Source organism: Garra rufa, chromosome 8 (genome assembly GCF_049309525.1).
Source record: "Garra rufa chromosome 8, GarRuf1.0, whole genome shotgun sequence".
Lineage (NCBI taxonomy): Eukaryota > Metazoa > Chordata > Actinopteri > Cypriniformes > Cyprinidae > Garra > Garra rufa.
Window position 1 is genome coordinate 30,374,585 of NC_133368.1, and position 14,895 is coordinate 30,389,479.

At 38.3% G+C, this 14,895-nt stretch overlaps 1 protein-coding gene across 1 annotated transcript in view; it reads left to right on the forward strand.

Moving 5' to 3' along the window:
• The window catches only part of ttn.1 (titin, tandem duplicate 1), a 127,974-nt gene that overhangs the window by 9,465 nt on the left and 103,614 nt on the right, over positions 1 to 14,895 (forward strand). The window contains exons 22-41 of the mRNA XM_073845072.1: positions 42 to 305; positions 399 to 659; positions 763 to 1,023; positions 1,118 to 1,381; positions 1,474 to 1,734; positions 1,824 to 2,084; positions 2,171 to 2,431; positions 2,506 to 2,647; positions 2,756 to 2,924; positions 3,013 to 3,241; positions 3,463 to 3,747; positions 3,840 to 3,965; positions 4,046 to 4,234; positions 4,774 to 5,247; positions 5,545 to 6,039; positions 6,382 to 6,426; positions 6,657 to 9,625; positions 10,271 to 10,955; positions 11,362 to 11,640; positions 13,516 to 13,785. Of these exons, the coding sequence (XP_073701173.1) occupies positions 42 to 305; positions 399 to 659; positions 763 to 1,023; positions 1,118 to 1,381; positions 1,474 to 1,734; positions 1,824 to 2,084; positions 2,171 to 2,431; positions 2,506 to 2,647; positions 2,756 to 2,924; positions 3,013 to 3,241; positions 3,463 to 3,747; positions 3,840 to 3,965; positions 4,046 to 4,234; positions 4,774 to 5,247; positions 5,545 to 6,039; positions 6,382 to 6,426; positions 6,657 to 9,625; positions 10,271 to 10,955; positions 11,362 to 11,640; positions 13,516 to 13,785 (8,190 nt within the window). The remainder of the gene's footprint in view (positions 1 to 41; positions 306 to 398; positions 660 to 762; positions 1,024 to 1,117; positions 1,382 to 1,473; positions 1,735 to 1,823; positions 2,085 to 2,170; positions 2,432 to 2,505; positions 2,648 to 2,755; positions 2,925 to 3,012; positions 3,242 to 3,462; positions 3,748 to 3,839; positions 3,966 to 4,045; positions 4,235 to 4,773; positions 5,248 to 5,544; positions 6,040 to 6,381; positions 6,427 to 6,656; positions 9,626 to 10,270; positions 10,956 to 11,361; positions 11,641 to 13,515; positions 13,786 to 14,895) is intronic.

Below are 14,895 nucleotides of genomic sequence, written 5' to 3' on the forward strand. Positions count from 1 at the left end.
AGTACGTGTTTTATTAATCATTTTGTTATTTTTTTACACAGCTATTGGCTTCTTGGCGCCACTAAAGGATGTTTCCACAGTGGAAGGCACTAAAGCTGTTCTTGAGGCTAAAATCTCTGCTCCTGATATAACTTCAGTAAAATGGTTCCACAACGACAAGCTGCTGACAGCAAGTGATAGAGTCCAGATGGTTGTCAAAGGATCTAAACAGAGACTGGCTATTAGCAGGACCTATGCATCAGATGAAGGACAGTATAAACTGATTGCTGGCAAAGTAGATTCGACCTGTAAATTGTCTGTCCAGCGTGAGTGTCACTCAAAATTGGTTTTATTATATTTTTCCTTGTATTAGTTGTTTTAAAATAATTGATGATGCCATTGTTCATTGTGTTTTATAGCTGTGTCTATCGTGAAGCACATGGAAGACTGCGTTTGCACTGAAACCCAGAATGTCACCTTTGAAGTGGAGGTATCTCATCCTGGCATTGACGCTCTCTGGACTTTCAAGGGTCAACCGTTAAAGGCAGGTCCAAAATACAAGATTGAGGGCAAGGGTACACATTATAGCCTTACTGTTTTGAATGCCATGAAGGATGAGGAAGGAGAGTACATGTTTATGGCTGGTGAGAATGAATCCAGAGCAAGGCTCATTGTATCAGGTATGTACACTTTCAAATTGTTTTTAAAACAAAAGTAAATACTTTTTTGCCAAATCACATAACATGTCTGAGTTGTGATGTTTTGTTTTCATCTCTCCACTAGGTGGTGCTATAAACAAGCCACTCCATGATGTGACTGTAGCAGAATCCCAGACTGCCGAGCTGGAGTGCGAAGTTGCTAATCCTTCTACAGAAGGCAAATGGCTTAAAGATGGCCACCCCATTGACTTCAGCGATAATATCATTAGTGAAAATAATGGTGCTGTTAGACGCCTTGTCATCGTCATCACCAGGCCACAGGATGTTGGAGAGTACACCTACCAGGTTGCAAACTCCAAGACATCCTGCAACTTGAAAGTTGAAGGTAAACTGTGTGTCATTAGAATGGTTAATTACACATTCTGTTTTATCATTTGTTAGAGGTTATTTATATACATTTTTTATTTTTTTTATTCAAGCTGTGAAAATCAGGAAGACAATGAAGAACCAAACAGTTACTGAAACGCAGGAGGCAGTATTCAGTATTGAACTCACCCATTTAGATGTGAAAGGATCCCAGTGGATCAAGAATGGTGTTGAGATTCAACCAAGTGATAAATTTGAGATAACTGTCCAAGGCGTGGTTCACACCCTGAAGATCAATAACTGTAACACCCAAGATGAATCAGTCTATGGGTTCAAACTCGGAAAACTCTCTGCTAATGCCAGACTTAATGTTGAAAGTATGTTTTTAATTATCTTTTCAAGTACAAAGTTAATTATACCTGTCTGCTGTTGTTAGATGTATTTCAATACCCTTTTGTCTTTTCTTTAGCTATCAAAATTGTGAAAAAACCAAAGGATGTGACGTCACTGCTGGATGCCACTGCCTCATTTGAGCTGAGCTTGTCCCATGATGACATTCCAGTTAAGTGGATGTTCAATAATCAGGAGCTCGAGCCAAGTTCAAATATTAAAATACTGTCTGAGAGGAAAGCCCACAAGCTTGTCATTCAGAGTGTTGAAGGTCACATGGCCGGTGAATACATTGCTGTGGTCGGGCATCTGCAGTGCAGTGCACATCTTCATGTTGAACGTAAGTGTTTTGAGATTTTTCATTTGTGTTCATCTTAAATGAGAAATGTGGCATTCTAAATAAGTTTTGTCTTTCTTGCATATATTCAGATTTGAGAGTCACCAAACCTTTGAAGAACATTGAGGTTCCAGAGACCCATGTGGCAACATTTGAATGTGAAGTTTCACATTTCAATGTTCCATCGATCTGGTTGAAAAATGGAGTTGAGATTGAGATGAGCGAGAAGTTTGGAATTGTGGTGCAAGGCAAACTTCATCAGCTGAAGGTCATGAATGCCAGACAGGAGGATGCTTCAGAATACACATTTGTGTGTGGAAATGACAGTGTCTCTGGTACCCTGACTGTAAAACGTGAGTATTATGTAATCTTTTAACTAGAAAGAAATATAAAATTACTATCTACAGCATATTCATCAATGCATTTTAAAATCTTTCAGCAATTCTGATCACATCCATGCTTCAAGACTTCAGTGCTAAAGAAAAAGACACTGTTACCTTTGAGGTGACCGTCAACTTTGAAGGCATTACCTACAAGTGGCTGAAGAATGGAGTAGAAATCCGATCCAGTGACAGATGCCAAACTCGATGCAAACAGTTCACTCACTCCCTCACTATTCGAAATGTTCACTTTGGGGATGTGGGAGACTACAAGTTTGTGGCTGGATCTGCTGAAACATCTGCAAAACTCTTTGTTGAAGGTAAGTTTTGTTGTTATATTTACAGCTGGCTTATGTAACTTAATAGATTTGGCTAACAAAAATCTGTTTTCCAGCTCGTGTGATTGAATTCACCAAGCACATTAAAGATATCAAGGTAACTGAGAAGAAGAAGGCTATATTTGAATGTGAGCTCTCTGAACCCAACGTCCCTGTGATGTGGATGAAGGATGGGCAGGAACTTGAGATGTCTGACAGGTATGTTTTTAGTTTTAATGTCGTATACACTGCAGATTAATTATAAAACAATCAGTATTCACATTATATTGGATCTCAACTCTGTCCATAACTTTCCCATTGGTTTAGATTCAAAGCCACCACTGACAAATTGCTGCAGCGTTTCATTATCCAGACAGTGCGCATGTCTGATGCTGGAGAGTACTCTGTGGTTGCTGGTGCAAGTGTTTCCAAGGCAAACCTCATTGTGGAGGGCAGGGATGTCCACATCTCTGAGCCAGCTGAGAAGGACATCACTGTAACTATCCAATGTCTTATTACAGTGACTTGTTAAATGTTATCTGTGTTCCATGGTGAGATCACTTTTCTCTTTTCATGCTTTTCAGGTGGTTGAGAAACAGAGGGCTACATTTGAGTTTGAAGTTAATGAGGATGACATTGAAGGCCGCTGGCTGAAAAATGGTGTTGAAATTCAATCTTTTGAGGAGCGTTTCAAATATGTGACAGTTAGAAAGACACATCGCTTGACCATCACTGAAACTTACAGAAGTGATGCTGGAGAATACACTTTCATTGCAGGAAAAAACAGCAGCACAGTCAATCTGCATGTCCAGAGTGAGTGTACAGTTTAGATATTTATTATATTTATATTTATTATATACACTGCTGTTCAAAAGTTTGATGTTCAAATTATTCTGTAAATATTTTTTTCTCACCAAGGCTGTATTTATTTGATCAGAAATATAGTAAACAGTATTATTATGAAATATTAGCCCATATAATTTCAGCTGTGAAGTTTATTGCCTTGGTCTAATATGTGTCTTAATTGAATTCAGTCCCTGAGCCACCTCAGATCATCAGGGACATGGAGCCCCTGTCTGTTGAAGCTGGAAAACCTGCACGCTTCTCTGTGGAAGTGACAGGAATTCCTCAGCCTCAGGTGTCTTGGTTTAAGAACTCTCAAGCCCTGTCTTCTGGGTTCAAGTGTAAGTTCCTGAGGGAGGGAAATGAGCACATATTGTTGCTCATTGAGGTCTTCCCAGAGGATGCAGCTCAGTACAACTGTGAAGCTAAGAATAACTATGGAGTAGCCACAAGCTCTGCTTCACTTAATGTGGAAGGTGAGCGTATTATCAGACTGTTGTTTAAAAATATTATTAGGAACTAGTTTTAAATTCTTACCTTTTAACACAAATATGATTTTTGTGAACAGTTTCAGAAGTGGTTTCTCCAGACACTGTGGCTCCAGTGTCTCCACCAGTAATTATTACCTCACTGCAAGATACTTCTTCTGAAGAGGGAGAATCAGCCAGATTCCAGTGCCGTGTCTCTGGAGATGGTAAGGTTCAACCTTGTGAATTGAACAATTGTGGAAAATAGAATATATGTAGTTATCAAGCATTTCTTTAATTTGTGCAGATTTGAAGATTACCTGGTACTTCAGAGATAAGGAAATTGTGGACTCTGACAACTTCAGAATGTCTCAGTTTGATGATAGCTGCCAGCTTGAGATCTCCAGAGCATATGTTGCAGATGCAGGAGAATACACATGTGTTGCACGCAATTCTGGAGGCATGGTCTCTTGCGCTGCTGTTTTGACCGTCAATGGTATGTACAAAACTTTAAGTTCCTTCTCTCCAAACATTACCATCTTTTTCTTGTTGAGCAATCTGATTTATTTATTTGTTAATTTGGTTTGGCTTTTTAGCATGCTCCATTGCTTGATACAGGTTTCAGATGTCATGCATGATTCTCGGGTCATTGACTACACTTTGGACAAACTGTTTGTCATAGGGACAGGTGTTAGCTCCACTACCATCCATGGTCTCACCAAGACCAGGACCTCATGATTTGCTGTGCATGGCAAAGTCACTTTTTCCATCAAAATTCATAGATCATTCAAACACAATATAAAAGAAGTGTTAAAAGATACGAATTGCATCACCTCTCTTTCATTATTGAGAGAACTAACCACAGACTATTTCTCACAGTACAGTCATATAAATAACATTTGAAATGGAAAGCGCTTTTTGCTCGTCATCATCCTCATGAATTGTGAGAACTCATCCTTTGAAATTTTGGCATCTTGTGTCAAAATGGCAATTTGACATTTATAAATGTCTAATGTTATTCTTTTTATTGCTCAGATCTCAGTGTGAGAACAGTAGGTAGGCAAAGTGTTTCGAGCACTGGAATGACTCATTCGGAGATGGTCACCTCCCAGAGTGAGACTCATTATTCCACTATGCAAACTTTTGAAAGTGTCTCAACGGTGACGATGTCCACAACGTCTGTTAAAAGCTTTGAGGTCCAACAAGTAACCTCTGTGGAAGAATATTCTACAAGCCCCACTTTGACCCTGAAAATGAGTGATGTCGTTGTCAGCCTGGGTGATGTGGCTCAGTTCAACTGTTCCTTCAGTGGACAACCATTTACTGAAATTGTTTGGGATCATAACGGAAGGACAATCACAAATACAGAAAGGGTGCAATATGTACATCAAGGCGGGCTTAATTCTCTCACCATACTCAGTGTCCATCTTGGGGACCAGGGAAGTTACTGCTGTACTGTTAAAAATAGAAATGGTGAAAATCGAACATCTGCACAGCTCACAGTTGAAGGTGGTTATAGATTTTGTTTTGTCTTTGATGCTCATTCCATCGCATCTGCTTCCTGCTGGTGTTTTGTTATTCTAAAATATGTTTTCATGTGATTATAACCAACTTTAATTTTTAATTAAATTTACAATGTAATATCCCATGTAATCAATTTTAATACTTTAAATAGTTTAACCCTCACCTGCCTGGCCTAACATCATCCTCCATCTTACTAACATTTTTGTTCTTATCAATGCTAAAATATCTTGCTGAATTACTGAATAATCCCTAATAAATTTCCCTAACTTTATTCTCACTCAGCTAAAGAAGCGAACCCCACAGAAACCCTCGTACCCTCCGATTCTATCAGTAAATCTTCTAAAACCGAAAATGAGCCAAGTAAAAAGGCCACTGACCAAGAAAAGCAGGAGTCCTTACAGAATGTTGGAGCCTTGACAACAAAGTGGCAGATAAGCCGACATTACAATCCTGATGTTATCCCTTTGTTGGAGCGTGACATTTATGATGCAATTCACCCAGAGTTCCTTGTGAAACTGTCCCCAGAATTGCTTGCCAAACAAAGAGAGAGTGTTTCTCTTTATTATGTAATCAAAGGAAGCCCCTCTCCGTTCATTGTATGGCTACACAACCAGTTGAATGTTGAAGAGCCAAGGTCATACTCCTTGAAACATGATGGGCCCCTGTGCTGCTTAAATGTAAAGAATATTGGTTCTGAGCAAGGGGGCACACATTCTTGCAAAGTTATCAATGCTGCAGGAGACAAAACATGCAGCACTCATCTCAGAGTGAAGAAAGGTTTGCATTTGCATGCTTTGGTCTTTACCACCTTTTATGTTAGCCCTGGGCACACATTTTTTTTTTTTTTTTTACTCGTATATCCACTCTTATAAGTAGAAAAAGACAGATATAAAAATAAAAACATCTCTCAAAAAAGGAAAAAAAAAATCACAACATGCAAATGTGGTCTCTATAGGAGTCTGACAGGGACTGCAGTGGACACCTGTCATGGTGTTCTACAAGGGAGATGTGGTCCATTTTCATTATGTTTGAAGGAGAAAATGGGTTTATAATAACAAGAATGCACAGATACCAAAATACTTGCTGTCACATGCGTAACATTTGTTTATGTTTTTACAGTGCCTAAAGTGGAGGAGGTGGCCAGTTATGAAGAGGAATCCAAAGGTAAATAAATAAATACAAATTTTCTTGACTTGTTATCATTTATTTACCTAATTTAATTTTCGTGTGAGACTTTTTTTTTCTGTATGTACTTTTGTTAAAATGTAATTTTGCATTATTGTAAATCTACAGGATTGTTCCACCACTGACAAAGTATTTTGTGTATATAATACATTGTATATTATGATATATTATGAAAATTGTATTGAACCATTTCATAATTTTTTATTCAGTGTTTTCTACCTCGACTATATCAGCTGTGGAGGACTCTTACACATCAAGTCTTCATTTAAAAGAAAAAAGCAAAACATTTGAACTCCAGCCAGAGTGTAAATTAGAGAAAAAGCCAGTTTTTGTAACTAAATTCTCATCAGCAATTGCAGCTGTTGGAAACACGGCTAAGTTTACTGTGATGGTTTCTGCATTTCCTAAGCCAGTTATTCAGTGGTACCACAATGGCCAACTGATACAGTCCTCCTCTTTTTATACATTTGTCCAAAAGAAGGAGGAACATACTCTTGTCATAACTAACATTACCAAAGAGTTGGCAGGAGAGTATTCTTGCACCGCAAGCAACCGATTTGGCAAGTCAACATGTACGTCATATCTTCATGTAAAGGTGAAGGACGTAAAGGAGCAAGAAAAAACTTTTGGGCAGCCTCCATATTTCATAAAAGCAATTGAGAATTTGAAGTGTGCAGCCGGTAGCAATGCTCTCTTTGAATACACCGTAGCAGGAGCTCCACTTCCTGATGTTCAGTGGTACAGAGGTAGCAATCACATGCAGCCTAGTAAGTACTGCATCATTGTGAACAACACAGATGGGTCTGGCTATTTAAAGATATTAGGCATTCAGCAAAGCGACAGTGGTCTTTACTCTTGTAGGGCATCTAATCCTCTTGGAGAAACCTCTTGCAGTGCAGAACTCATTGTATTCTTGGAGACAGCTTCTGAAGCCACTGAATCTCGTTTGTATAGTGTCAGTCTTCCAGAACAAGTCAGGACTAGCGTTCAGCAGATTTACACCATTGGCACTGAAGACAGGCAAACTGTTACAAGTGAGCAGATCGAAACCTTGCATCCTTTAGATATATCTGCAGTAGTTGTGCACATGGAGCAGGTAACTCACCAAGCTACAGTAATTCAATCTCATGATGTGCAGGAGAGCGTAAATGTTGCCCCTCTCCAGCCAAAGCCAGTGGTGGCAACTCCTCTGAAACAGCTGCATATGACTACAATGGCCTCTGCTGTTCAAGAAAACCAAGGCTTTACTGAGCAGCACTGTGATCAGATTGTTAGTCCAGAAGTACGAGAGCTTGAATTGAGTGTTGAGGAGCCCTCAAAACTTATGTCTGCCATTTCAGAGAGTTTTACTCCTCTTAGCATAGTGAAAGCTGAGGATTTGATAAAAAGTCAGACAGAAGAGATGCAAACCACTTCAGAGCCAAACGTCATTGTTAGCGGTCCTCAAGTTGAAATTAAGTTACCAGTTCTACAAGAAGAATGCACAAAAATTAAAAGCCCTGAAGAGGAGAAAAGCTTCAGAGTTACAGAAGGGGTTAAGTTGTTGTATACTGCAACATCATCTGAGAATTTAGCACTTACAGAAGGTCATACGTCAGAGCTAGCAACTTTTGAGTCCACTGAATGTTTAGCAGAAAAAGAACAAGCCAAACCAATGCTTACATCAGTCAGTCAGACTAAGCACACTCTTTTAAAAGAACAAAACTTTGACATATATAAACCAGTCGAGGAAACAGCTCAGCTCTCTAAAGAGTCATTATTAAAATCAGCCCTGATTACTGAAGAAAAGAACAAGCTTCAAGCTGACAAAACCACTGGAATACCGATCCTGGAGCATCCTTTTTCAGTCCAATCCCAAAAAGAAGAGAACCAGGTGCTTCAATTACAGCTTATCAGTGACCAAGGCACTCTTCTGTCTGAGGGAAGATTTACTAGTGAGAAGCCAGGTTTCGAGCAGGCTGATGTTATAAAAATACCTAGTCTTTTGCATGCACTTTCTTCTGATGACCAGAAAACAGTTGTTTATGAACAGGCAACACAGTTAGCATCCAAAGATACTACAACTGTTGTGAAGCCCAGAGAAGAACTTCCTGCCCCATTACATCTTCACTCAGTGGAGTCGAAAACCACTTTGTGTAAAGAAGAGTTACTTTCAGTCGAAAAGCCAGATGAACAGAAAGCCATCCAGAGACAAGAAAAACATCGTAAATTGGTAGCCACTAAAGAAGAACGACTAGAACTAACTTCAGATTATGCCAAAGGTCTTGATGTGGTGGTAGAAGGCCTTAAGTTAGAGCACAAAACAGAAGCCAGACCCTTGAGTGTTCTTCAGGTAGTCTCACAGACTCTTCCGCTTTCAAAGGAAAGCCCTCTCATCAGTGATGCCAAGCCATATAGTGCAATTGTGCAGAAAGAGGATTGGTGGAATAACATGCATGCAGCATCCGTGTCAGAATCTCATTCAATAGAAGAGGGTCTCACAGACAGTTTCAAAGCTGTTGAGAAATTCTCTTGTAAGACAGATGTAGAACCTAAAGTACCGGTCGAATCTTTTCATGTAGAGGAAAAAGCCATATCTACAGAAAGCTGTATTTCTCTTGAGGATGCAGAGCAAGACTTTGCAGTTCAGATTCAAGAAGGTCAGTCTGTAAGGCAGTCAATACTTACAGAGGAAAAACATACTCTTACAGGTGAAATGTCTCAGGGCTTTACCAGATCAGAGGCAACTAAAATAAGCATTACAACTCAGCCTCTAGAACCTCTTTTAGTAAGCGAATCACAGGAAGGCAAAACTCTTCCAAAGGAACTTACCTTTGTAATTCCGGTACCAAAATCACACAGCTTGGACATCAAACAACAGTTGGAAATGACACTTCGATGTGCTGTGGCTCGTGAGCAACCGTTGATTTTGGCAGATGTAGTGCAAAGTTTAGAAGTTGTGGAAGTTAAGGAGGCTGATGTGCGTATGGAACCGAAGTACATGATGTTTACTTACCTTATTACAACAGCTGGTCCACCCATAGAAATTACAATTGCCTTCGAGGGTGAATACCCACAGAGAGCAGCACTTAAAAATGAGCTTCATGCTGCTTTCTACTCTATGATTAATCAGGAGAAAACCATCTTGACCTCTGAACAGTCTAACATTTTGAAACTTGACAGACCTGAGAGATTGCAGGTTTGCAAAGCTTCTTCATATCCACTGTCCTCAGCAATTTTAACAGAAAATGTTGAAACCTCTGCAACACCTAAAATGCAGTCTGCTGCTTTTCAAACAGAAGCTAAAGTCTCTTTCCAATCTGCAATGTCTCAAAAGCAAACTGCTGTCCAGGAGTCAAGACACCATGTGACTCAGAAGACTGTTGAATCCGAAATGGAGATCTACAGTGTCACTGAGACTGAACCTCTTTTAGTAAGCGAATCGCAAGAAAGCAAAACTCTTCCAAAGGAACTTACCTTTGTAATTCCTGTACAAAAAACACACAGCTTGGACATCAAACAACAGTTGGAAATGACACTTCAATGTGCTGTGGCTCGTGAGCAGCCGTTGCTTTTGGCAGATGTAGTGCAAAGTTTAGAAGTCGTGGAAGTAAAGGAGGTCAAGGTGTGTATGGAACCAAAATACATGATGTTTACTTACCTTATTACAACAGCTGGTCCACCCATGGAAATTACAATTGCCTTCGAGGGTGAATTCCCCCAGAGAGCAGCTCTTAAAAATGAGCTTCATGCTGCTTTCTACTCTATGCTTAATCAGGAGAAAACCATTTTGACCTCTGAACAGTCTAACATCTTGAAACTTGACAGGCCTGAGAGATTGCAGGTTAGCAAAGCATCTTCATATCCGTTATCCTCAGCAATTTTAACAGAAAATGTTGAAACCTTTGCAACACCTAAAATGCAGTCTGCTGCTTTGCAAACAGAAGCTAAAGTCTCTTTCCAATCTGCAATGTCTCAAAAGCAAACTGCTATCCAGGAGTCAAAACACCATGTGACTCAAAAGACTGTTGAATCCAAAATGGAGATCTACAGTTTCACTGAGACTGAACGCAGGGAAATGAAAATAGTTTCGGCTGAACATTATGAAAGAGATGTGTGTGTTTCAGATATTACAGTAGATGCATCTCATAGGCAGATCACTATGGAAGAGGCTATGGATGTTCTTATTCAAGAAGACAAACAAGAGGAGGTTTTAACAGAGGACATTTTGACTGAACATGTGACTGAAAAGATCTTTTTTGAAATACCGTTGAAAGACATTACCGCCGATGAGAATTCCAAGGTTACGTTGTCTGTGAGAATAAACGGTGTACAAAATGTAAACTGGCTTTTAAATGAAGTATTGATCAAATCTGGCAAGGAGTTCAAATGTTTAAAGGATAATGACTCTTACACATTAGTAATCAACAAAGTTATCAAGATGAAACATGAAGGTGAATATACCTGTGAAGCTGTGAGTGAAGCTGGCAAGATATCAACGTCATCAAGGCTCACTGTTGTCTCAAGAGGTTGGACTGTGTGGATTTTGTCATCTTAGATGAGATAGATCATTCTTAACTCTCAACTCAGACCATCACTAATTAACTAGTAGGCAGCTGCTCAATCATCTTCCCATTACTTCACTATTTCTTTAAGGATTCTTTTCAAGAATGCATCATGTGTGCTAAACATCTTTTTACCATCTTTTAAAATAATGGCACATTTTTCATCTTCTTTTGAGTTCTTCAAGCATGACCATGTCATGTGTGACTCTTCATCACCCTTTTGCTAACGCTCGCATCATTTTTTTTAATGTCATCCCAGGATTAGTCATCCCCTTCTTTTCATCTCTGATCCATTCTGATAAATCACTCAAATCATCATATTATTGCCAATGTAATATCATTTTGTATTTCTTCTGCTTGCATATTTCAGTGCCTCCAGTTTTCAAGAAGAAGATTTCTGACATGCAGAGCAACATTGGCAGCCCAGTGAAGTTTGAGTGTGAAATTGAAGACACACCCAATGTGACCTTCAAGTGGTTCAAGTCTGGCTCAGAGATTAAACAGAGTGACAAATTCAGGATCCTCAGCAGGCTAACCACATCATCTCTAGAGCTCCTCAACCCAACAAAGGATGACACTGGTGAATACAGCTGTCGCGCTTCAAACAAGCACGGTAGTGACACCTGCTCTGCTAACCTGAACATCACCGGTGAGTAAACTGGTTTTGAATTTATATGCTTTGCTTTAGCTGCTGGCAACTCTTTAACAAAGGTTACTGATTTTCAGGGTTTCAGTTTTTTTTTTCTCCTTGAAATCCAATCTGCACTCTTTTGTATGATAGAGTTGTGTACGTTTTGTAATCTTACAACAATATATGTTGCATCTTAAATTCTTTCAGAGTTTGTAGTGATTATGAAATCACTGAAGACATAGTAATGTCCAAATCTTTCAAGCTCTTCCTCTTAATGTTTTTCTTTTTATTCTCTGTTTTAATTATTACTATTAATCCCACTGGGATCAGTATTGTCACCTGTCTCTGTAACCATGTCTGAACCAGAGACTTGGAAATTTATGTGATAGATAAGATCTTTTTTCCTATTCATTGAGTACTAATTTTAGAATTTCTTCTGATTCAATTCAGATATTTTATACAGATAATGTATACAGGTTATACATTGAGATAGACAAGCTCAGATTTGACTCTATTCATCAATGGATATTCCATGGTCTATTGAGTGCATATTGGATTATAATTTTGGGGATTCATCTGTTTCAGTCATGTGATTTTTTCCCCCCCGCTCATTCGCCATATTTATGACCATTAGTGGGGCAAAGTAAAGGTGGTAGGAAAAAAATACAGATCTAAAGTTAATTCACCATCCAACTCTGTATATCTGTGCTTTCTGTATGCAGGAGCTATATACAGTCAAACCAAAAATTATTCAGACACCAGATATAATTTTTTTATATATTTTTTACTATAGTTCATTTATGTAAGTGAGGATAGCAAAATAAAGTGGACTACCAGTAAAATTGATAAAAAAAAAAGTGGGACCAAAATTTAGATTTGACACTTTGACCCGACCATGTTTTGTTACATAGCTTTCTATCAAAGTTATCTGACATTATCAAGATGAATTTGTTTTGACACAGTTTAACTCCTGAGTTCTTGTCATATTTTATTAACAGTTTCTAAACTATAGCGAATAAACTGTAATAATGTGAGAAAGGTGTCTGAATAAATTGTGGTTTGAATGTATGAATATAAATGTATATATATATATATATATATATAAGTCCTGTCCATGAATGTTAAATTTAATAGGGTCCATGCTACATTGAGATCTGTAAAAATGTGTTCTAAGACCTGGGCATGGATTTTTTTTCTTTCTTGGTATTACTTTTCACGTGTTTTTGTATTGACCGCCCTAACTTCTCCTTGCTGGTGGTCGTAAATGAGAAGGATGAGCAGAAAAAGTCACATGTCTGAAACAGATGAATAGGGTCACTATGATTAAGGATGTAAAGAAAATTCATAGTTGGCTTTCAAAAACAGCAAGACTAATGTAGAAGATAGTGAAAGATATTGCTTTGCTTGTAAGGTATGGACAAAACCACGGTGAGTCCGGTGCAGAAACGTGTCCCAAGCGATAAATGTTCTGCGTTACTTGATTTGTGATGTGCTTTAGTCTATGTGTGAGTATGTGTGTAGGAAGGCTGATAAAAACGCTGGTTATTCAGCACTTCACCCACAAAAGTAGTTCCACACATGGTTTGTTTATGACTTGTCAAGATCTTTGGTTAAATGGTTAAAGCAGGCATATCTGTACAACTACGCTGCAATAATCTGCACTAATCTGCACTATATTTAAAGGAGGTATAGGATTGAGGAATGCCCCCCCCCCTCCCCAAAAAAAAAAAATATATAATATTTTTCTATTAGACAGTGGAAATGAAGCTGGTTTCAAGTGTACCCTTACTAGATTGGCTGTGAAAGTTGTTATAGATATTGTTACCAGAACGATCAATACTATTGAGTTTATAACCATGGTTATGCTGAAATCCATTTAATTTTCATTCTCAGAAACCTCATCCATCACTAAAGAATTACCAATGCTGGATGTAGTGAAGGTGACCGGTGCTTTATTTGGGAGTGAGCTCATTGGTACTGCCCCGTTTGAAATAAACTTGTTGAAGAATAAGAGACATGGCAATTCTGACAAAACCGTTTTTGAAGATTTAATTGAATATATGGATACACATGCATTTGAAAGTTCAGATGTTGGGGAGTACCAATGTTGCCTATCAAACGAAGTTGGAAAAATCACCTCAAAATCAATTGGTATGATAAGAGGTTAGTATGCTTGAGAAAGACAAGAAAAGAATAATACCTGCAGGTTCCCAGCACTAACAGGTGTGTTACTAACAGGCAGCGCGGGCTACAATGGCTAGCTAAAACTGTTAACAATGCTTTCAAAATTAAGCAGTTGCTGTTGCCATGACTTATATCATTCAGCTCTAATTTTTCATGGTTGACCTGCAATATCAACATTTTTTAAAGACTTTAATCAAAAAGAAAACACCAGTGCGATCCAATTAAAGGGTAAAAGTACAGTACAATTTCTGACTTTTCACATCAAATCGTATCACTCATACAACCTGTAAGTTAATTTTTGAGAACACAAACACACCAAATAATATAATTAACTCTCATTGCTTTTAGTATATTAAACATTTTTTTGTTTGTAACATTGGTGATCAAGAACTGACTGCATTAAGTTTTTTTTCTATTTAACTGGATAATACTGAATTATTTTCTTCACTTCTTGGTTGATCTTCTGGCATTTTTTCTGGGTTTCCATACGCTGATTTTTTTGGCCTAGAAGTCACTCTTTACATACTTTATGACAAGATGGTGCATTGGTATTGAGTTATGAGTTGGTATTGAATTATTGGTTGTTCTGCTTCTCTTCTAGTTAAAGGTTAACCAAACAATGCAAGATCTTGAGATATTTTATGAAGTTTATTGCGCTGTCTTAGACTGGGTTGTGTTTTGCATACCTTCTCTGTATTGGACAAAAATGCATTTTCTTATATTTGAAAATCACAGTTCATGTTTCTTTATTCCGGTTTGCTTTTGTCAAGTGATACAGTGACTTTACATACCCTGTTTGTTATGTAGTTGTAGCTAAGGTTTTTTGGTTTAAGTTAGTTTTCTCTTCATCCGGATGTATTTGCCCTGCATCATCTTCTTGTTGTGGATGTCACGATGGATGGTTTTATTGGTTAATGAAGAATTTACCTGTGGTTGCTGGTAAAACTGAATGCAAAAACTTTTGGAAATTACTCTTGGAAAATGGTAAAGAAACAATGAACAAATGCTGCATCTTTTGATAATGTTCTTATTTAAATCAGAACCACGTGTCTTTCGGAAGAATCTACCCAATTTCTTTGAAAAGGCGGT